The 24,558-nt window shown below is 40.7% G+C and overlaps 1 protein-coding gene across 1 annotated transcript in view; it reads left to right on the forward strand.

Moving 5' to 3' along the window:
- Positions 1 to 24,558, forward strand: part of il17rd (interleukin 17 receptor D) — a 43,858-nt gene that overhangs the window by 4,153 nt on the left and 15,147 nt on the right. The window contains exons 2-10 of the mRNA XM_079684269.1: positions 8,076 to 8,130; positions 13,851 to 13,973; positions 17,641 to 17,759; positions 17,944 to 18,064; positions 19,198 to 19,242; positions 20,296 to 20,447; positions 21,516 to 21,581; positions 21,816 to 21,870; positions 24,170 to 24,280. Of these exons, the coding sequence (XP_079540395.1) occupies positions 8,076 to 8,130; positions 13,851 to 13,973; positions 17,641 to 17,759; positions 17,944 to 18,064; positions 19,198 to 19,242; positions 20,296 to 20,447; positions 21,516 to 21,581; positions 21,816 to 21,870; positions 24,170 to 24,280 (847 nt within the window). The remainder of the gene's footprint in view (positions 1 to 8,075; positions 8,131 to 13,850; positions 13,974 to 17,640; positions 17,760 to 17,943; positions 18,065 to 19,197; positions 19,243 to 20,295; positions 20,448 to 21,515; positions 21,582 to 21,815; positions 21,871 to 24,169; positions 24,281 to 24,558) is intronic.

Below are 24,558 nucleotides of genomic sequence, written 5' to 3' on the forward strand. Positions count from 1 at the left end.
GGATGATTTAGGACGATGTAAAGTCTCCCTGGTTAAACATCTGCTAAAAACATCACATGTGTCTCAGCGGAGGAAGACACGGTGAAATCATTCAACCTCTCCTTCATTCTCCCTTCTTTTCAAAGCACGTTTCTAAGTCACGTATCCCATCATTCTCTGGGGCTTCGGTGTGTTTTTGGCATCAGAGATCCGTACAAATCTTCACGGCTGGGTGGGCGTTCAATATGAAACACGTGTGCTTTTTTTCTTGTTTTCTAATGACTAAAGTAGGCAGGTGGAAATATTTCTTCATTGATCATCATGCTTTAATGTAGTTTAAGGCTAAAGAATCAGATCAGAAAATACATTCAGGTATCACCTCCATGACGGATGTTTTATTGTGTTTGTAGTAAACATTTGGAGAGTTTTTATCTGCATACTTAAGCCAATATTGGTTGCTCCAAGGAATATTTTGCCCGAAAAATTAAGCATGGTATTTTCAATTCAGCTCAGATTTTTCTCACAAAGCACAACATTGGTGCATGAAAATGTGGTTCATTTGCAGAGACATTATTTAGTTTGTTAAAATATCTTTATTTGACTGTTTTAAAATATTTATATTGCAAATTCTTACTTTAACTTCTTATTTTTGTACAATTAGTCATTTCATTTATTATTGTTTTTTATAAAATGAGTCAACCGTCACCGTACCCAATTATTCCCAGAATAAGTCAAGTATTGTGATTATTATTAATCGCAAACACCGCATATCTGTAAAAAGGCTAGTGGCTGTCACTCTCTCTGCACTGAGTTTGTATCTTTTCAAAGGAAGTCAGGGTTTGTTCCTGCTCCTGTCTCTGTAACGAGCGAGAGGTTTAAAGACAAACTGACACAGTAGGAGAGGAGCAGCTCCTCCTGGAGGAGGAGTGATGAAGAAGAAGAAGAAGAAGAAGAGGGGGGGTAGGGGTCATTGAGGAGCAGTCATGCAGGAGGAGGAAGCTGCAGGTTTTGTTCCTGTGGTGGGAAATCTCTGGTTGGCTGCCCCTGAACACACACACACACACACACACACACACACACACACACACACACACACACACACAGAGCTATTTCTCAGTGTTTGCTTTGTTGCACCTCACTTTTTGTTTCCAGTGTTGTTCTTCCGGTTTTTTGTTCTTGAGCTGCTGAGATCAGATTTGATTTGTATTTGTAAGATCTCACAGGGAATTAATTCAAATGTGGTTCATTTGAAAGAAATGGTGATCTGAAGAGTTTGGTGGTCAACGTCACTGTGACCTTAGGAAACACATTTTTGGTAATAGTTCATGAACTTGAATGCTAATTATGCACATTTCACACAAATGCATAATAGTTCATAGATATGGTAGATATTTTGCTAAGAAATGGATGTTAACTGCGAGGCAATTCTATTAATTTTATTGTGTAGAAGAAGAAAAAGCAGTCACACTTTTTAGGAACTTACTATGTGCAGTTTTTTTTCTCAGGTTTGTTAGTTTTACATCCTCTCTTGCTCTGGTAAAAGAAACATATGCCTATCTGGTGCCAGATCATTACTAGCTACCAAATACCCGTTGACTGAAGCCGCCTTTAAAACAAAAGCATAAACAACTAATTAACACAAAATAATGACACTGAATAATTATTAGAATACTCTATACTTGACAGCAATAAATAACATTCTTAACTACTAAATAACCCAAAAACAATGCATAGCTCCAACATGTATATCACAATATACAGTGGGGCAAAAAAGTATTTAGTCAGCCACCAATTGTGCAAGTTCTCCTACTTAAAAAGATGAGAGGCCTGTACTTTTCATCCTAGGTACACTTCAACTATGAGAGACAGAATGGGGGGGGAAAGAATCCAGGAAATCACATTGTAGGATTTTTTTAATGAATGAATTGGTAAATTCCTCTGTAAAATAAGTATTTGGTCACCTACAAACAAACAAGATTTCTGGCTCTCACAGACCTGTAACTTCTTCTTTAAGAGCCTCCTCTGTCCTCCACTTGTTAACTGTATTAATGGCACCTGTTTGAACTTGTTATCAGTATAAAAGACACCTGTCCACAACCTCAAACAGTCACACTCCAAACTCCACTATGGCCAAGACCAAAGAGCTGTCAAAGGACACCAGAAAAAACATTGTAGACCTGCACCAGGCTGGGAAGACTGAATGTGCAATAGGTAAGCAGCTTGGTGTGAAGAAATCAACTGTGGGAGCAATTATTAGAAAATGGAAGACATACAAGACCACTGATAATCTCCCTCGATCTGGGGCTCCACGCAAGATCTCACCCTGTGGGGTCAAAATGATCACAAGAACGGTGAGCAAAAATCCCAGAACCACACGGGGGGACCTAGTCAATGACCCACAGAGAGCTGGGACCAAAGTAACAAAGGCTACCATCAGTAACACACTACGCCGCCAGGGACTCAAATCCTGCAGTGCCAGACGTGTCCCCCTGCTTAAGCCAGTACATGTCCAGGCCCGTCTCAAGTTTGCTAGAGAGCATTTAGATGATCCAGAAGAGGATTGGGAGAATGTCATATGGTCAGATGAAACCAAAATATAACTTTTTGGTAAAAACTCAACTAGACGTGTTTGGAGGAGAAAGAATGCTGAGTTGCATCCAAAGAACACCATACCTACTGTGAAACATGGGGGTGGAAACATCATGCTTTGGGACTGTTTTGCTGCAAAGGGACCAGGACGACTGATCCGTGTAAAGGAAAGAATGAATGGGGCCATGTATCGTGAGATTTTGAGTGACAACCTCCTTCCATCAGCAAGGGCATTGAAGATGAAACGTGGCTGGGTCTTTCAGCATGACAATGATCCCAAACACACCGCCCGGGCAACGAAGGAGTGGCTTCGTAAGAAGCATTTCAAGGTCCTGGAGTGGCCTAGCCAGTCTCCAGATCTCAACCCCATAGAAAATCTTTGGAGGGAGTTGAAAGTCCGCGTTGCCCAGCGACAGCCCCAAAACATCACTGCTCTAGAGGAGATATGCATGGAGGAATGGGCCAAAATACCAGCAACAGTGTGTGAAAACCTTGTGAAGACTTACAGAAAACGTTTGACCTCTGTCATTGCCAACAAAGGGTAGATAACAAAGTATTGAGATGAACTTTTGTTATTGACTAAATAAAAAACAAATGTCCACCATAATTTGCAAATAAATTCTTTAAAAATCAGTGATTTTCTGGATTTTTTTTTTTCTCATTTTGTCTCTCATAGTTGAGGTATACCTAGGATGAAAATTACAGGCCTCTCTCATCTTTTTAAGTGGGAGAACTTGCACAATTGGTGGCTGACTAAATAATTTTTTGCCCCACTGTAACTTCAACTGGACCTCATGCATCTGGTGTTGCTGGCTATTATCCCAGCCCCCCCCCCCCACACACACACACACACACACACACACACACACACACACAGATATCTCAGTGTAGCCATGCCGTCCCATATGGTAGTGTTTGTGTGTGTGTGTGAGACAGGAAGACATTAATACAAACAGGGCTGAGTTTTATAGCCCAAAGGCTTTTTCATGGCCTAGAGACCTTCATCGACTTTGCCCACGGGACGCCGTGAGCCTTCAAGATGAAGACAGTTTCTGATTCTGATGCCAGGATCTGTCTTACTTTTGGTACTCTCAGAAACGAGTACCGGCCAATGTTTCAGTCGACTTTGTACAAAAGTATCTGTTCTCATGACATCCTTAGGTGATAAAGTATACTGGCAGCTAAAGTGAACAGAATTGTGAATCTTTTTGTGATCAGATACAATTTCAGTCTTTACCAACTATCTAAAAAGCTCTAATGCTGGTTCCCCAAACAGCACCGTTGGAGCTGTTTGTACCTCGGCTCTTGAGCAGTTAGTTGATTAAAGGTTAGCCTGTGAGGTTGTCCTGTGGTCTCCGTCTCACATCTGGAACTGGTCTGCGCGCACAAAACAAAACGAGAGGGATGGAGAAGTCTGCTACGTGAACCTTGAAAGCTGTAATTGAAGGAGTTCCTGTTTAATCAGATCCCTCCATCTCTTCTTTCTCACTTCCTTCCTTCTCTGCTGGGCTTCTGATTACCTCTCCCATAATGCTTCACTCCCCCCCACCCCCTCTGAATCTTCCTTTTGCTGTATCTCCTTCCTTTTTCCTTGTTTCCATGTGCTGCCTCGCTCTTCCCTTACCTCCAGCAATTTGATCCATTGATGTTCAACTAGCTTAGCCTGCAATTAGCTGTGTGTGTTTGTGTTCCCAAGGGAAAGTCTGCTTTCTTTAGGGTTCAAGTTTCCCTTTGTTTTTTAGATCTGTAGTTCTCTTCTGTTCTTTGTAGTCATTTTCAAAAGTGAAAAGCGCCCAGCTGCAAGTACATTTTTGTTACTTGAAATGAATTGATATTTTGTCTTTCTTTTTCTTTTAGGACTTATTTTTTTCTTTGTCTACCGATGAGTCTGAGGGTATTCAGGCCTCAGGGCGTTGGTGTGTGTGCGTGTGTGTAATAATGATTATTACTAGTCAGAAACACCTGGCAACAGGAAGGGAGAAAATTGTCAGTTGTAAAGATGAAGGAGTCTGTGTCACGATACTAAAATGACGACTTCAAGACGTTTCCTAACTAAATATTCTCAAAACTGCTTCACAGGTAAAAATAAGGAAATGTAATAATAGATTCAGAAAGAAAATTCAAGGCAGGATGATGATGATGATGTGAAAAGATGATATAAAAGAAAAAGCGGATTATTGTACCATAGTGTGTTCATGTATTTTCTTCAGTGTTGGAAGAAGGACTCCAATCATTTTCTTAATTAAAACTTTAAATTCTTTGTTCCAAAAGTACTCTTTTACAAGTAACCTTCCTGATTTAAAAGCAATACTTGAGTTTTATGTACTTTTCAACACTGGTTTTAATATCCCACCAGGACTTTGTTCACAAGGATCTTAAGTCACTGGTTATTCCTCTCCCCCAGAGTCCTTCAATATGACGGTATATACAGCGCAACGCAGAATGCAGAATGATGTGTTTTTAAATGCAGAGCTAGACAAAGAAGAACTACGGTTACATGAGTACCAGATATTTGTAAAGTAGCTTATTTTGACAGTGTTTGTTGATGTGTATACTGTATGGTTATTTTAAACCATACAGTACAATTACCTCTCGTGATCTTCATACATATGGTTACTATCCAAAGTGCGACAGTAGCTCCGTCTGGAGGGACTTTGCTTGGGACCAGAAGGTCGCTGGTTCAAGTCCCAGAACAGACAAAAATGGATTATGGACTGGTACTTTGAGAGGTGCCTTTCGAACAAGGTTACAGACTCGAATGCAAAGACTTGATGTCACTGTATGTGCAAGTGTGTGCCAATTGAGATTTTGCATTTTCCAAATGACAGATATCGTTATCGAACATTCTGACCATATAGCCCACCATAGTATCCTAATCTTTCTGAAACCCTTCAGGTCTGTGCAGATCATTCTCGTCTCAGTCGTTACCATGACATGCCTTTTTTGGTGGGGGGTTGTCCGGAAAGTGTTTCAGTGCAGCCAATCACGGAGTGCACTTTCTTTTTTGTGCGGTAAGAAAGCTTTCCTTGATTTTAATCAGCCCCCATTTCATGCTGCCAGCGGGATGTCTGCGCACACAGCAGCATGTAAACCCATGGAGGTCAAAGGTCAGCTGGGGAGGCAACGTGTGTGTAACTGGATGGGAGTTTTTCTAAGTTGGAAAAGGGACATCATTAAAGTGTTGATGATTTCAAGTGGGATTTCTATGTAAAAGCAAAAATTAGACTAAATTGATAAGTTTGCCTACTACCATAAAAAAAAATCACTTTCTATTTAAAAACCCTCTGTTCTTGTCAAACTGCATAATGTGCCTTCTGGAGCTGAGTCAATTTCTGTCAATGGAAAATTGTGTCTACGTGTGTATTGCTATCTTAATAAAGGCCACTTTAAAGACATTTTTTTTCCCGGTCTCCGCTTCTTCAAAAGGCTGTAGATGGTTACAAAAGGCTGCACGATTTGGGGAAATAATCTAATTGCGATTTTTCTGACAGATATTGCGATTCGAATTGCGATATTTGTTTTTAAGTGACCCAACGGAAGTTTATTGTAAAATGTGGCCATATCTCCGGCTAGGAAGGTCGTATCAACGTGCTCCCGTCTCTAGCACCCCCGCAGCCCGAGCTACGAGTGAAAGAACTGAACTTACATGAAACTTCCGTTGGGTTGCTTTAAAGTCAAGCTTCAGTTTAAGATTCACCCTGTAATAGAAACATGTGATGGAGCATTACTAACCTGACTCAGATGGTTTGTTTCACCAAACCATCTAGGAAAGCTCCATTGGAAGCCATTTGGAAAGGGCAGGCACTTTCAAAAATACTTGGCAGGTGATTGGATCAATCTGTCTATCACCTTCTATCATGGGCCACTTCTGATTGGTTAACAATGGCTGGTACGTGTGGAGCACAGCACTTCTGATTGGTGTGGATGACTGACACACAAGAAGAACACATTTTTTTTTAAATCGATTAATCGTTGAGCCCTAGTTTAAAATATGGTTCCAGGGTCCATGTCAGTGCTTGTTTGAAGTTCCTGGGAATACATTCTGTCAATGCAGGGTCTTCACAAGTATATAATTACAAACGTGTGTGTGGATGGGTTGTTGGGGCATAGTGACTGCTAATTAGCATGGCACACATACACACACGCGCACACACATACGCAGTGGGGAGCCTGTCTGATTGGTTTCAGGTGTGTGTCTATGTTTGTTGTGTGACCACAGACTGACACCTCTGTAACAAGGTGGAGAAAGTGTGTGTGTGTGTGTGTGTGTGTGTGTGTGTGTGTGTGTGTGTGTGTGTGTGTGTGTGTGTGTGTGTGTGTGTGTGTGTGTGTGTGTGTGTGTGTGTGTGTGTGTGTGTGTGTGTGTGTGTGTGTGTGTGTGTGTGTGTGTGTGTGTGTGTGTGTGTGTGTGTGTGTGTGTGGAAAACAAGGTCAAAGCTGTAAAACTTCAGAAACATACCTTCATGAGACTCCACGTCCTTGTTGTGTGGAACCAGAAAAAAGCAGTCAATGTTCACGCATCTCACTCCTCATCGTGTGTCACTATCTGCTCTCCTTTGTGTTTCACAAAGCTTATATGGGAAATACTTAATCCAGGGAATGTTTATGAAAGATTTCAAACAAGCAGCTACATGTTGTTTTTCCTCTGGTGAGTTAGATTATTAGATCAGTTATACTTTATTGATTCCAAGTTGGGTTTTTTCTTTTTTGGACAAGGATCCTGCACTTCACCCGCCTTGTTCTTGGTCTGGGACTTGGCCTGGCAACCTTCAGGTTACCAGGCCAAGTCACCATGGACTGAGCTACTATTGGCCCAAAGAGAGGGGAACCTAAAGTGTTAGCAACATGCCAAGAGGGCCGCAACTAAAGATTGTTTTGCTTACCAGAACTACCATTTGATACTGCAGAATTCTAAGTACAGGTACTAGTTTAAGTATATGTAGTTACCGACCCCCACAATGACTATAATATATGTTCTCTTAAAATGACTACTTTTATCCTAAGTATAATATTGAATGAAGGACTCTTACTTCTGACAGTATTTAGCATTGAATCCATGTAGTACTGTTATTTCTTCTTAATGAAAAGAGCTTCTTAATATTAGAATATCAGCTTGTATATATCAATATTTTTCCTCCCTAATATTGGTATTGAAAAATCCAATATATATCCAATTCATCTTTGACTTTTTATTTATTGACTTGATTTGTCCATACATGTCCTTTTTCTCATAAAACAAAACGTATATCTTTACAGGCAGTAAAACAATCTGCCTTATTGTGTGCCTTCAATCCAAAAGCAGCTATTTTCTTTGTTTGATGTGAATGGGGGAAAAAATGATGAAAATGATGGAGTAGCCTAAGAGAAAAATATTTAAAGTAGTCATTAACTGCAGGGAATGTTATTTGGGAATGTATTTTGAATGTCTGTCTTTCTCTCTCAACATTCCTTTAACAATGTGCGTTATTGAAAAAGTGTCTTTAATTGTATACATGTCTCTCTTTCAGGTGCAGTCTGATGCTGATGGCGGTCCCAGGTTGGCCGTCACCCTCAGAGCTGACAGTGAGTTCCTCTTTAATTCTCTTCATCTGCACAATTACTAACAACGTAGCAACCTTATCTTTTACTATCAAAAAATTTCAAATAAAAACTGAGTTATCTTAATGCAGGAAGAGGGGATTGTCATGTCGGTCTAAAAAAAACAAACAGGAAATATTAGCACTTCTGGTTTGCTCATCTCGAATCAACAGTTTTTTCTATGTATTTTTGGTTAGATGTGTGAACTGAGGTCTGTGGTTAACACAAGCCAAATAGATCTTCACTTCTATGACAGAAAATACTTCAATAAATACCCCACTCAAGAATGTCAGTATGTGTCTTCAAAACGGCGATGCTCTAAGTCAGGGGTTCTTAACCTTTTTGACCTTGAGGCCCAATTTTTATAGTACAAAGTGGCCCGGGGCCCATTAAATATTAACACTGTATAGGTTTAATTGACCTCATTCTCGGTTTGATTTGTATTCAATAATAAACCAAATCCACTAACTGTTTAACAAGCAAAAACCTTATCAAATAAAATGACATGATAAAATGGGATCATCACAAATACTTTTATTAAACATGTGTATGTAAACCTACACATACTGTATCAAGACACCGAACAGGCTGATAATTCCTGGACCAAATCAAGCTGTGACAAGAAAAAATGTCAAGGATCAAGTCAGGCTTTTAAATAATAATAAAAAAGACCAATATTAGGATTTTACTTTAAATTAATAAAAAAAAAAAATATATATATATATATATATATATATATATAAATAATCAATCAATCAATAAAAGGGGGTGATAAAATAAATGCATTCAAATAATATAAATCTGTTTTTAAATTAAATAAATAAACTAAATGAAATTGAAATAAAGTGCAAATGAAACTATAGCCTTATAATCTGCAAAGCTATTTGAAAATTGCTTCAGCAGTCTCCATTTTTGCATGGCCGAACCAGAATAATCTTTATATCTGTGACAAATGAACAATGACACAAATAATAACAACAATGAACAACAATAACAACAATAATACAACTCCCTTTTTATCTTGACCTCTTAATGAGACACTTGGGCCTGCTTCTGAGACATAATCAGATCCAGTCTGGGTGGAATGGGAGAAAGGCTCACTCTCAGAGTAGACTCCAGTGTTGCTCTGAGTCTGTTTCGGGCTTTGGTCTTAGTTGTGGCCACAATGGAGAATCCTGATTCACACAGGTACGTAGTTGTGAATGGGAGAAGGAGTTTCACAGCCCTCAGTGCAAGACATGGGTACTCCTTTGAGACAGCAACCCAGAATGAGCCCAGGTCCAGTTTGCCCCACTGCAGCTTTAAAGTGCTGTCAGTGGAAACGTCCAGAAGCTGGGATTCCAGGTGTGAGGGCAAAGCAACATCATTTGCAGTGGGATCCACTGAAAATGGGTCCAAAATCCACATGTTTCCCTCTCTGGGATCCTCAGGAAAGTAGTCACCAAATTTCTCTGCCAGTTGTGAGAGGTGCTGGGAGACTGAGTCGCTGATCTTCACCTGAGGGGAGTTTTCCAAAATGTCAGACAAAAGTGGAAACATGTCCATCCTATTTTCCTGGGCCCTCTTGGTCCACAAAGCAAGTTTCCTCTTGAAAGCTTCAACTTTGTCTGCAACACAAAATATGTTGCTGTTTCTTCCTTGAAGTGAGGTGTTCAGTTGGTTCAGTAGTGAAAAAATGTCACAGAGGTAGGCAAGTTTTGCTGTGAACATTGTGTCAGCATAGTAATCTACAAGATTAGATTTTTTCTCACTGAGAAAAGAGAAGACCTCATTCCTCAGTTCAAACAAACAATTGAGGACCAGTCCTCTGGAAAGCCATCTCACTTCACTGTGATATAGCAGTTGGACATGATCTGCTTCTATGTCCTCACAAAGCTTAGCAAAACATCTGGAGTTCACAGCATTGTTTTTAATAAAGTTTATGGTTTTCACACTTACATCCATCACCTGGTGGAGGTCTGGTGACATCTTTTTTGCTGCAAGGCTTTCACGGTGGAGAAAACAGTGTGTCCATTTAGCTTCTGGTGCACGATCAAGGATCTGTCTAATGACACCATGATGCCTGCCAGTCATTGATGCTGCACCGTCACTGCACACCCCGACACAGTTCTGCCAGTCCAGGCCGTTCTCAGTGAAGTAGTTATCCATGCAGCGGAAACATTCCTGAGCCGTAGTTCGTGTTGGTAGCTCTCCACAAAACAGTATGTCTTCGTGCAAACTACTGTCCCAGCGATAGCGAACAAAAACAAGCAGCAGTGCAGCATTCGTGACATCCGTGGACTCGTCTAATTGCAAAGAAAAAAAAGGGCTGCTTTTTATTCTTTCTATAAGTTGATGCTGTATGTCTGATGCCATGTCCGCGATACGGTGACTCACAGTGTCGTTTGAGAGTGGGATGGTCAGCAGCTTTTTTGCAGCGGCCTCTCCGACCATCTCACGGCACATATCAACAGCGGCAGGCAGAACCAACTCCTCCGCTATGGTGAATGCTTTCTTACTCTGTGCCACACGTCTGGCTACGAGGTAGCTCGCTTTCAATGCACATTTAGAGTTGCTTGTCAGTGACACGACAGACCTTTTCTGCATCTGCAGCCCACTTTCCTTCCTCTTAAAATATTCCACCGGCTTTCCCACGAGATTCGGGTGCTTGGTCTCTAGATGCCGCTGTAGTTTTGAGGGCTTGAGGGCTTCGTTGGACAGCATTAGCCCACACTCCACACACTGGGCTTTTGGCACTGCCTCTGTTCCTCCATTTACGAAACCGTATTTAATGAAGTCGAGATTGTATTTCCGTAAAAACTTTGTCTTTTGGGTGGGGGGGTTGGCAGGACATTCGTCTTCATTTTTTCTTTTTAAAAACTTCTCCATTTTTGCCGCTTCATCTATGTGTATTGGCGCTTGTTAACAACTGAGTGGTAATAAAGATACATTGACAAAAAAAAAAACGCCACCACGTGGTCGAAAGCTGCACGCAGTCTCGCGGCCCTTGCGGCCCACAGGTGCAAAACTGAAAGTTTTTTGTGGCCCTCTGGGGGGCGCTGGCGGCCCAAGTGTGGGCCGCGGCCCTATGGTTAAGAATCACTGCTCTAAGTCACTGAATAAACGATGAAACACCATCAAGGCGAACATTAGCCGCGTTTAGTTTCACGGTGGTGATGTGAAGTCATGTGACTCTGCTGTAGTTTGTTTAGCATAATGTTAGTTTTTTACTTTTGGTGATTGCATTTATACTTCAATGTGATGTTAATATGTGGAGATTATCCTGCTGAACAATATGTGTAAGTATCACAAACATGTTGGCCACAGGTCTTACTTTTTGCAATGTTACAACATGGAATGCAAAGAACCATTGTCTTTTTGTCGGGGTGCCCTTGCTGACTTCCAGCTCGGCCTACATGCGATTAACAGAGATCTCCTAGAACAGCCTTTTTTCATTTCCCATCATTAGTTAGCATGAAAACCTGAAGCCCCCTCAGCGCTTCCACCGCCTCCTCCTCCTCCACCTCCACCTCCTCCTCCTCCTCCTCCTCCTCCTCTTCCTCTTCCTCTTTTGTTCTTTTCGCTCTAAAAGTCAAGTTCCTGAGCCGTAGCCGATCCCTGCCTCCTGCCTTTGTCTGTGAGCGTGGGCAAGAAGCACTTTCAGATTACCGTGTCTGGAAAGTTTTTGTGTTCTTTGCAACAAACCCTTAATCAAACTGCAAGTAAACCATCAAAAGAAAAAGAAAATAATGAATGAAAACAGAGCAATATCATAAAACAAAGTTTAGTAAGTAACATGGAAAAAAGTCTAATAATCAGGCGAGCTGTTTGCCTCTGTTCCCAGTCTTTATGCTAAGCTTAGCTAATTACTTTACTGTACAGAAATGACAGCGATTGAGCCGTATCGATCTTTTATTATCAAACTGTAAGCAAATAAGATTATTCCCCGAAATGCCAAAGTGCTCCTTTTGAAATACAACGTGACTATGCAGTCTTTTCTGCTGTTCCCATGTCTACTAATCTCAAGAAAAGCCTTTCATTCAATCTAATCGAAAGACATATTAGGTCATCAGTAATGTGAAGGTCAGGGGTCAGAAGGTCATGTGACTTTTAAGATGACCAGGCATCCGGTCCTTAAAACCAGATTAGGTGTGTGTGTGTGTGTGTGTGTGTGTGTGTGTGTGTGTGTGTGTGTGTGTGTGTGTGTGTGTGTGTGTGTGTGTGTGTGTGTGTGTGTGTGTGTGTGTGTGTGTGTGTGTGTGTGTGTGTGTGTGTGTGTGTGTGTGTGTGTGTGTGTGTGTGTGTGTGTGTGTGTGTGTGTGTGTGTGTGTGTGTGTGTGTGTGTGTGTGTGTGTGTGTGTGTGTGTGTGTGTGTGTGTGTGTGTGTGTGTGTGTATAAACATTAAGGTGTTACATTAAGTCAGGTTTTACTATCAAGCAGCAACAACAAAAAAACATTAAAATGTCAAACTGGCTCTCTTTCCTTACATTAACAGCAGCTGAGTCTCAAGGTTATTGTAGTATTTAGATTCATTTACCTTACCACACCAAAAGCACATTACTCAGAAACTCACTTTTAAGGAGGCAAGGAAAAGTAGATGAAAGAAAGTAAATGAAGAGAGCCACTGTTCTAAATTCTTCTTCCTCCTTAAACTGGAAGTTATCGTCTGTTTCTTCATCTCCTTTCAAAAGAAACCTCTTGGTAGATAAGGAGCTGCTCCCCATCGATCCATAGAGATTGAATACACTGCTTTATGGTATGGTCACGATATGGAGGACAAAAGGAAGAGGAGCATGATGGTGAAGACGAAGGCTTTTCTCCTCATCCATCACTTCTCCTTTGGCCCTCTATCCTCCTCTTCCTCTCCTCCTTTGTATTATAAATACATTCTGAATGCAAAGAGACGGAAAAGAGGAAGATAAATAAGCTTTATGACGAAGGAGGAAGAGGAGCGACCAGCTGTGACCTTCTCCTTTAGCCCTGAACATGACCCTGCTTTGTAGAGGAGGAGAGGAAGAGGGGCAGTGATTCGTATCGCATCCTAACCTCCTCCCTGTCATCTCCATCCTTTTTAAAGCTCCTCTTTCTCCTCCTCTTCCTCACCTCAATCCTCTCCGTCAATAGGTGGCTGGCAGGAGGAAAGAGGGGCAGTCAGTCGTGTCTGAGCTCACGCCTCTTTTCTTTCTTCATCCTAAATCCAGCCATTCTACTGTGTGTTCATGGCTGGCTGCTCTTCCTCCTCCTCTTCCTCTGCCTCTTCGTCATTCATGAGATAAAACAAGAGACATGTTTGGAACATTAGGAAGCGTACACACACACACACACACACACACACACACACACACACACACACACACACACACACACACACACACACACACACATTCTTTTAGTAAGAACATTTATCTGACATTCCCTGCAAAAACCCTGGTAATCTCTACACTTAAATCTTCAATTAAAACAGCTCTTCTGCGCTGCATTCAGGGACTAACAGAGGTTTTACCGCTCTGTGCGTCATTGTTTGTTTAGATAGTTTAACCTGAGAGGAGATACAGCAGGTTATGTGCTTTTCTGGGTTAATTCAGACTTCTAATTCACTACAAAAATAAAATGTTTCTAAATTGGGATTCTGATTCCTCAAGTAAAATAATAAAAGCAGAGGACGATGCTGATCTGTGCAACCGTTTAAGTATGTCGTTTTTTTTTTCTGTCTCTCTCCCTTCAGATTGTTCAATAAACTACCCGTTGGGAAAACATGTTATCCACGAGGTCGCCAACGTTTCCTTCAGCCATCTGGCCTGCGAGGATCAGGCTGCTGTCATTGTCCACTGGTCTGCAAGTCCACTAGGTACCTGTCTGTCTGACTGACTGTCTGACTGTCTGTCTGTCTGACTGTCTGTCTGTCTGTCTGTGTGTTTGTGTGTGTCTTTCTTTCTGTTGTCCATCTGTCTGATTACTTGTCTATGTGTTTACATTGTTCTCCAACTTTCCTTCTTCTCCAAAAACATAATGACATCACTATTTGACATTCGTGCTTCTATTGGCTAGCACTCCAACACATTGCACGTGATATCTCAAAGCGGTTAACCAATCACAACAGAGCCGGCCAGCTAACCAATCAGAGCAGACTGAGCTCTGGTTTCAGACAGAGGGTGAAAAGAGGTGCTGCAGTATGAGACAAATAAAGACTGTTTGAACATTAAAACTTGGAGACATGTTACAGTTGAGGAACTAAATACAAATATGAACCTGAAAATGAGCATAATATTTCCTTTAATAAAATGTTTATCAAACAATTTCAAAACGCCAACTGACAACCACTCTCTATAAAGACAGGAAGCGACACTGATAAAGTAAGGGTTAACTCTTTTACAAACACTCCAAAGTACAGATCAAACGTATTGTGTGGAGACACACCAACACGCAAGGAACAAGCTGACAGCAGCTCTCCACAGCCCTTTATCCCCAGGCCCGTATGAGGGAGCACCCACGGGAGGCGGTACCTAGAGGGAGACAATTAGAGAGAGAGAGAAGCACACAAACCACAGCACGTAACACTCACAACTTCAATTAAAAACACTTCTGGACAAGCAGAGTAAAGTGTGTATACGAGTATGTAGGTTTTATATTTGAATAAGTTATATCAACTGATAACTATGACTTTAATAAAAACTATTTCAAGTTATACCTAGAAAAACAATAAAGCTGATCATTTGCTTGATACAACTTTGACTTGCTATATCGGATTACTGTTCATCCATAGCAATATTAAGAAAACTGTTTTGGGAAGTTGTGATATTTTTGTAAAACTTAGAAGAAAATAATCTGGATTTTCACATGAATCTTTTTTCCCCTAAACCCCTCGAGGAAGAGCAGGAAAGAAAAACCGTGTGTGTGTGTGTGTGTGTGTGTGTGTGTGTGTGTGTGTGTGTGTGTGTGTGTGTGTGTGTGTGTGTGTGTGTGTGTGTGTGTGTGTGTGTGTGTGTGTGTGTGTGTGTGTGTGTGTGTGTGTGTGTGTGTGTGTGTGTGTGTGTGTGTGTGTGTGTGTGTGTGTGTGTGTGTGTGTGTGTGTGTGTGTGTGTGTGTGTGTGTTCAGGCTCGGGGACTAAGAGAGAGGATCACATCTCACACTACAATACTTTGATTTGACCGTGAAGGAATGTGTGTTCAATTGTGTGTGTGTGTGTGTGTGTGCGCCCGACTGTAAGGTGACCCTTTCTCTGTGACAATGCGGCCCCTTGTTTCCTCCCAGAGAGACAGAAATGTTCCATGTCACAGTCGCATGTGAGCAGCAGCCAGAATCAATCATCTGAGGAGGGAAAAATCTGTCAAATGTTCTTATAAAAACCTGTTGAACTTCTTCCTTCTTGCAAAGCGCAAAGTTTGGTTTATCACACCCTGCTGTAGGCAGAATAAATATGTATACACATGAAGTTAAAACTGGTCATATAGTCAAATGTTATCTCTTTTATCATATTTTTTAAAATACATATTCAGATTTTTCTAAAACAATTTGACTGAAATGAAGTATCTTGAACATGCATATACCTGTATGTACACTGAAAACAACTAGTTGTATCACAATGTGTCCGTCACAGTATACGACAAAACATTTTTTTACTTGCTAACAAGGCATGTGATCCTTATTATATTGCAACTATTTCTCTCCTACTTTTGGAGATTTGTTCCACTTGTTAGACAAGAAATTAACATCAAATATATTCTTAAAGAGACCCTTTTATGCTTTTTTGGGGTTTTCCTTTCCTGTAGTGTGTTATATAAGTTGTGTTCATGTAAAGGGTCTGCTTAGGCTTAAACCCTGTGCTCCCTCCAGAGGGAGTTTCTCAAACCCAGTACAGCTAAAAGACAGATCAAACAAAACTAAAAGTGTGTTAAGCAAGAATAACGTGTTTAATTTTGTGTTTCAATTTGTAACAAATAATGACATTGAAATGTCTTGTTCTACCTCTGTAGATAGTATGGTAATTAAAGAATATCTTTAGTATGAAGCTGAAACATATGTAGACACAACCTGAAATGATACTGAAGGAAAGCAATACATAACATAAACTAGCACGAGCCTGCCGTCACACTGCGGCTGAGGTTAATATGCAAATGTCTCAACGTCTGTCCTGGCCTCCGCAGCAGAGAGACGGAGGTGTTCAGGAATCCGCCTTGAGACAGAAAAACCTGTTTGACTTCTTCTCCTTGTTCTTCTTCTCCTCGCTGTTTCTGTCTCTCCCCTCCACACAGAGCTAATAGGAAAAACATGTGTATGTGTAAAGGTGTAATTACAAGACAGACGTGTTTTCAAAGAGAGGAGGAGAGATGGGCGGAGGAAGGAAATAAGAAGAGGAAACAAGGAGTTTAGAGGAGAGAAAAGATAGGGGAGAAGACAAGGGGAGATACAAGGAAACAATAGGAAGGAAACAACTAGAGAAGAAGGAGAGAGGGAAGATAACAAAGAGAGGAGACTATTGTGAAAAATAAGAGAAGATGAGAAGAAATGTGAGAAAGAAGGAAAGGTAACAGGGATATGAGGACAAGAAGGAAAAAAGAGAACAGGAAATGGAAGAAAGGAAATCTAGATAGGAGGAGATGAAAGGAAAGAAAACAAGGGGAGAAGAAGGGCATGAAATGTAGAGAGGAAACGGGGGGGCATCCAAGAAAGGAGAATGAACAAAAACTCAAGAGGAGAGGAAACAAAGATGTGAGGGGAGAGGAGAAAAGGGAAGGGAATAAGTAGAGGAAGAATAGAAACATGGCAAGGAGAGAAGAAGAGAGGAGTAGGGGAAAGGAAACAAGAGGAATAAAGGGGGAGATGAAGGAAAGGACATGTAGGGAGGAGAGGAAGAGAGCGAAGGAAACCAGCATCAGACAGGTGGAAATGAGAGGAAACAAGGAGAGGGGGAGAAGAGGGGAAATGAAACGTGGAGAGAAGATTGTGGGGGAAACTTCTGTGTAGCAATGCAGTGGGAGTCACCGACTCATGAAGGAGACACGGGAAGAGCAGGAGCTTTGATGTCAAACACTGATGGTTTATTTAGGAGCTTCGGCCGGAGGATTCACATCACAAGTCCTAGAGCCAGAGGTTCTGACTTCACGGTAGAGTTGCCACGTCAAATCTGAAGAACTCTACCCCAGACCCATGTATTTAGCTAGTTCAGAGAGAATAATCAACATGCTGCATAACAAGATAGAACCATAACACCTCTATCAGCTGACGCCAACAGGCAGGAACAGGGAGAAAGAACACTGAGAGCACAGCAGCCAAGGTTACAGGTGCGTGTGCTCAGTCAGGACAGTTTGAACTGATAAACTGGGTCAAAGTTATGGGCCTTGGAAAATATTTCCCCAACAAAGATGAGGACAGGGGAGGAAGCAAATAGGGAGAGGAAAAGGGAGGAAACAAAAAGATAGACAGACAGACAGACAGACAGCAGAATGAGGAGAGGAGAGGAGGAAAGATAAGAGGATGGATATGTATCCTTGAACTTGCTGTTGTGTCTCCTCAGGGATTGAGCACATTAAAGGCTTCAGAGTTTACCTGGAGGACAAGAACCCCGAGGGGAAGCAGTGTCAGCACCTCCTGCTCAAAGACCCCCGACAGCTCAATTGCTCCTACAAGAACACGGTACCAGAAAACATCCTCTGCAACACTGTTTCAAACTGCTTTATTCAACCGTACATGTTGAGCAATATTCTACTTTTAAGCATTAATAGCAATATGATTATTAATACACTACTATATATTGAAATGTTCACATTTTTACTTTTTAAAAATAATTTATCGTGGATTTATTGTTGTATTTATGCAGAGGCTGAGCAGTCACACGTTCAGCGGGTTGACCTTTGACACTGACTACATGGTTCGCGTTGTTCCTTTCCCAACGCTGATGAACGAAAGCTTCTTCCCTCCATCCTTCCTCAGGACCAACTGTGAGTTCTTATTTCAGGTTTACCTATAAATGAATACACAAACATGACAAAAATAACAAATTATACAAAGTTCAGGAAAGCAGAAAACGCTCTTGGCATATTTGAAGCCTCCACCTATGTAATGGTAAGATCTATTACAGATAACACAAATTTAAAGGTGGGGTAGGTCATTTTGGAGAAACCAGCTCAAGTGCGCTAGAATTTGAAAATACACAGCCGGAAAAAATCTGCCACTTCCTTACAGAGCCCCTCCTCCAACACACACGAACGTGCACATGACCAATGAGGACACAAGATAAGTTTGTGCACAGATGGAAGGCTGACAGGCAGGTAGGCCATCCAGTTATTTTAGCCGGGCCGGCTCAGATGATTGGTCGTGCTTTTTACAGAACTACAGCTTCCACGGATGACATTTTTTAATGGATTTTTTGTCAAAGTACTTAAGATATTCATTGCTATCGGGATGTTAAGAGCATTCCATGGAATATAACAAAAAGTGTATCTCGAGCTGGTTTCTCAAACTTACCTACCCCACCTTTAATATACAGATGGAAAACTATTGAATAATACGGAGGAGGATTAAGGCTAAGCTTTATTTTCATAATCACATGAAATGTAAATAAAGAAAAAATATATAGAAACACCATAAAAACGGTTGCACAAACGATAAGATGAAAAAATATTTATCTCCAAAAAAGGGCATACAATACAAATTTCACAAATTACTGTGAAAATTAAAATTGGCAATGTATTTGAATTTAAAAGTGGTAGCATTTTGCAGAAATTTGAAAATTAGTCTTCAAGACAGAACATGTGGACGGCTTAAGAGTTGTTGATTTGTTTTACGCCTTATGCTAATGTATGGCAGACCTTCAATTGTAGTTTGTAAAGAAATGTTTGTGTGTCCGCTGACTGCGTCTGTACTTCAGTACGATCAGAACTTCAGCTTAAACACATCCTGGACCTTTCTCTGCATTGGGAACAGAGATGAAACTGATGAAACATCTGAGGAAGACTGACAAAAATGTTTGCCCAAGTTGTCAAGACTGTTCCTTTAACATATGTGATAAAGAGATAAGAACAAAACCAGACAACTGTGTAACCATTTCTGCATGTGTGTGTTTATCTTACAGCGTGTGAAGTCCTCCTGGGATCAGACAACCTGGTTTGCAAACCATGTAAGTTCCTCAGTGTAGTCGTCATAACTAAAGCCACATGTACACCGAGAGGAAAGAGATAGTTAGTGCAGGGTTTGATCTTTGTTTTGTTTTAAAGACAAGATACAAAACATTTCTCAAAACTAGTTTTATGCCTAAAAGAGCCAATACATTTTTTCTCTGTGCTTGGAGCAATTACAAGGTTTGAATCCAATGAACACCATAAGGGAACTGCTATTTTCAAATCTAAAGTCGTATTCATTTCTGGTGCAGGTGTTTCACATTTTAAGCTTTCCAGAAAAGAGAGGGAATATATTCATCTCTGCCACATCTCTGAAGCAGAAATCACTTAACACACATCAAAACTTACAATTAGTTACTGAATACCATAGAGGTGTTAAGTACTGTTGGAAATGTTCATTATACCGAATTCACCCGGTCAACAGTTTATATGGAGAACGTTGCATAAACAGTTAGGTAAAAGGTAGACATCTTACTAAATTATGATCAAATGACCTATAAACAAACTCAAAATAAATTATTAAATACAGAACCTGGTTATGTAAGCTGAAACTGTGGTATTTGGCACGTTTAAAAAACGGTACATTTCCTATAGAGCTGTAACTAACAATATTTGTATTATCGATTCATCGGCAGAGTCTTTTTTCAATTAATTGTTTAGTCTATGTCAGGGCTTCTCAAACTCCGGACCGAATCCATTGTCCCATTGGTCCCATTATAAAAAAAATAAATAAAAAAAAGCTTTACTGGCATTTATCCGGACCAGTGACCTTGTATAAAATTAACAAGTGGACCTTTAGTAAAAAAGTTTGAGTACCCCATGTCTATATAATGCCAGTTTATAAAAGTCCATGGTGAGATTTTTTTCATTATCTTGTTTTATCAGTCTAAAACCAAAAAGAAAAGACTATTATAATAAAAAACAGAAAAATCAGGAAGTGTCAATTTTTGCATGCATTATACATTTCAAGTTTAGTCAATTATCATAAAAGTGTTTGAGTCTTCATGGATGTCCACAATAAAGAAGGTTACGTTTGTTTTCTGTCTGAGCAGACTGGAAGCCAAAGACCCTGAACGTGTCTCAGCTGGGGTCAAACCTCCACGTGGCGTTCGACCAGGCGCCGAGCTCCTTCGGCTTCCACTTCTACTTCCTGTACTACAAACTGCGGCAGGAGGGACCCTTCAGACAGCAGCGCTGCAAACCGGTATGTTAGGGCTGCACGATATTGAAAAAAACTGACATTGCGATATTTTTTTCCCCTGCGATATATATTGCGTTTTTTTTTTAACTATATTTAACCCGGATGAAGGATTTTAGTCACAGACGTCTGGATCTTAACTGGTTGACTCATCATACCTTAAGTCATGATCTAACATGTCATGATAATGCATGTTGCTTACCCTCAAATAAGGGGGCTCATCTGTGAATGAAGAAGAGAAGAACCTTTTTCAATCCAAAAGAGTTCCAGATGGCAGATGTTGCTTTTCTTTGTGGAAGTAAATCTTCATTCTCGCCGGTATTGTCTTCCTGTTCCTCGCTCATTTTTTACCGGTGTTTTGATGGTCTGCAAACTAGCGGGTCGGGGCCTGCTGTGATCTGATCAAGAATGATTGTGATTGGTGGTTTGCTGTGCATGCAGAGCCTGCATGTCACTCACTCAAATACCCCTGACATGAGAGCCGCGCAAGTTTTCCTTTTGTAGCAAGCAGCAAAATAATTGTAACATGACGTGTTTGAGTTAATTTACTTACTTAATATCGCACGTCCCTGCGATGTGAATATCGCGCATGCGCATATCGCTGTTATCGCCATGATATATCGCCGCGATATAGCGTTCAGCCCTACGGTACGTACAGAGTGTTGTTATCGGAGAGCTCTCTTTTAAGCAACCAGACTCCATCAACAACAGTCATTTTACCTGGCAGAACCCGGGAGGGTGCTGGTCTACTGCTGCCCCCCTCTGGTTAATGTGTTTCGGTGATTTTGTGTTGGTTTGGAACCCCCAAAGTCACATGATACCACAAACAAAATAACCAATCGATGCAGCAGTAGACTGGCACCTTCTATGTTCCTAAGGTACATTTACTGTTTTCGTTAATGGAGTCCGGTGGCTTTGAACAGTTCATCGATAACAGCTTCAGTTCTTCTTTAACAAAGTGGGGCAAATATTCTTAATACAGCATACAATAGAGATGTCTTACCTATGATAAGACTGTGGTTCTGCCTGCAGGAAAACTACGTTTTTATTGAAATGTTTTTATTTTTCTCTAAGGATGTGAACCAGTACAGAACTACATGCATCCTCAAAGACGTAACTCCGGGAACCTACACTGTAGAGGTACATAAAAAGCTTAATTTACACACCGATAACTGGTTAAACTGGATTTTCCTTTTTACGCTTACACATGGACTAAAATGTAAACCACCAGATTCATCAGACAAACACAAATCTACATTTTTAAATGTACGTCAATTTGTCCCAACATGTTATGAACCATTTTTTCTCTCTTTTGTTTCCTTCATTCTCTTCCTTTCTTTTTCTTCTTTTACCTTTTCCTCTTTTCTGTGTAAGCTAAGAGACGACAGTAATACCACCAGGAGGCAGACTCAGTACCACGTCAGCCAGGGTGAGACACACACACACACACACACACACACACACACACACACACACACACACACACACACACACACACACACTGCCTCCCCAGCTGACCTTTGACCTCCATGGGTTTACATGCTGCTGTGTGCGCAGACATCCCGCTGGCAGCATGAAATGGGGGCTGATTAAAATCAAGGAAAGCTTTCTTACCGCACAAAAAAGAAAGTGCACTCCGTGATTGGCTGCACTGAAACACTTTCCGGACAACCCCCCACCAAAAAAGGCATGTCATGGTAACGACTCTGAGACGAGAATGATCTGCACAGACCTGAAGGGTTTCAGAAAGATTAGGATACTATGGTGGGCTATATGGTCAGAATGTTCGATAACGATATCTGTCATTTGGAAAATGCAAAATCTCAATTGGCACACACTTGCACATACAGTGACATCAAGTCTTTGCATTCGAGTCTGTAACCTTGTTCGAAAGGCACCTCTCAAAGTACCAGTCCATAATCCATTTTTGTCTGTTCTGGGACTTGAACCAGCGACCTTCTGGTCCCAAGCAAAGTCCCTCCAGACGGAGCTACTGTCGCACTTTGGATAGTAACCATATGTATGAAGATCACGAGAGGTAATTGTACTGTATGGTTTAAAATAACCATACAGTATACACATCAACAAACACTGTCAAAATAAGCTACTTTACAAATATCTGGTACTCATGTAACCGTAGTTCTTCTTTGTCTAGCTCTGCATTTAAAAACACATCATTCTGCATTCTGCGTTACGCTGTATATACCGTCATATTGAAGGACTCTGGGGGAGAGGAATAACCAGTGACTTAAGATCCTTGTGAACAAAGTCCTGGTGGGATATTAAAACCAGTGTTGAAAAGTACATAAAACTCAAGTATTGCTTTTAAAACACACACACACACACACACACACACACACACACACACACACACACACACACACACACACACACACACACACACACACACACACACACACACACACACACACACACACACACACACACACACACACACACACAGCAACTGCTGCAGAATTTTTTTCCTCCTGTATATAATAAATCAAGTTTTAACCAATATTAGAGGGGACATATCAAGTACATTTTCAGGCTTGTACTTGTATTTTGTGGACATAATGGAACATGTTCAAAAAACACACTTAACTTTTTCACATTACAAATCACCTTCATTGATGTTATGACTCTTCTCTGCTTTAGCTACTGTATCATGACGTTTTCACATTCATGCTGTAAATGTAACATGGTCTAGAGCAGTGCTTCTCAACTGGTGGGTCACAACCCAAAAGTGGGTCGCGGACCCGTTTGGAGTGGGTCGCAGATATGTGAGTGAAGAAAAGAAAAATAGAAAAAAAAAATATATATATTTTTTTTTTTTGGGGAGAAAAAGTCAAACTTTTTTTTTTTAAGGCCCGATTTTCTAACGCTGTGCATGCAGTAGGCGTTGGACTGAAAGTACCGAAGACCATAAACGTTTTGGAAAACTTCTGTCACGTAGTGATCATCTTCTCAATAAAACATCTTTGCTGATGTTTTTTCGAGTCTTTTGGCCAATCAGAATCAAGATTGTTGCCGGAAGCCCCTACGGAGAATAACTTTGTGGTACAACTACTCTTTATACATCCATGGGTACAACTTCAGATAAAAATAAACACATAATGAAATATGACCCCCAGTTTGATGATTAACAGGTCACAGAACAATGGGAGCTATATACCCTTACCCACAATTTAAAGTAAGTCACACAGACTCTCTCCTCTTTGCTCTTCTCTGTGTGGAGCAGCAAGCTGTCAGAACAAAGCAAAACACAAACAATGACATCAAATATTATTAACATGTGGGGTAGTAATAGATTGATTTATTTTCTTCTCAGAGTGTACCAGAATGTGTAGTTTTATATGTTAGTATTTCTACAAATTTCCTGGGGGACAATCCCCCCAGACTGGGGTTGGGTTTTCAGCATGTGTGCCTTTTTATGTTATACAGTTCAGCTTTGATCAACCTTTTTTTTAAAAGCATTCTTTTTTTCTGTGAAGGGATGTAAGGGATATATGCACTTTACTTCACTTTATTTAATATTGTATGCTGAAAAGCATATATATTACTGCACGATTTTTTGTTGAATAGATTTGAGTGGTTCAAATTTCGAGTCGGGATTTATTGACAAAGGAACAAGTGGGTCCTGAGGCCTGACCAGTTGAGAACCACTGCTCTAGACTTTAAATGACCAGGTTCTTGTCTCTTCCTGTGTGCGTTTGTTTTGTCACCAGTCCACTCCCCTTGGGCGGGGCCTATCCGAGCCATGGCCATCACTGTGCCTCTGGTCATCATGTCTGCCTTTGCCACTCTCTTCACTGTCATGTGTCGCAAGAAACAGCAAGGTGAGAGCACCAGTTATTGGTTATACTGCTTATTTTAGGTCACTATCTATAAATCTCCTTCAAACTGTGTATTTACTTTACAGCCTCTTTTAGTCTCAGTAACTCTCTGCAGGGTTCAATAAGACCAACATCTACTTGTTAATGAAGTGGTTGTTTAATAATGAGCAGTGGTGGTACTTTCCTCAAGTACACATTTGTGGTCCTGTCTTTTTACTTGAGAATTTCCATTTAAAGCATATTCTTCTTATACTCTTCTACATTTGAGGGAAATATTGTCG

Source organism: Notothenia rossii (genome assembly GCF_949606895.1).
Source record: "Notothenia rossii genome assembly, chromosome: 5".
Lineage (NCBI taxonomy): Eukaryota > Metazoa > Chordata > Actinopteri > Perciformes > Nototheniidae > Notothenia > Notothenia rossii.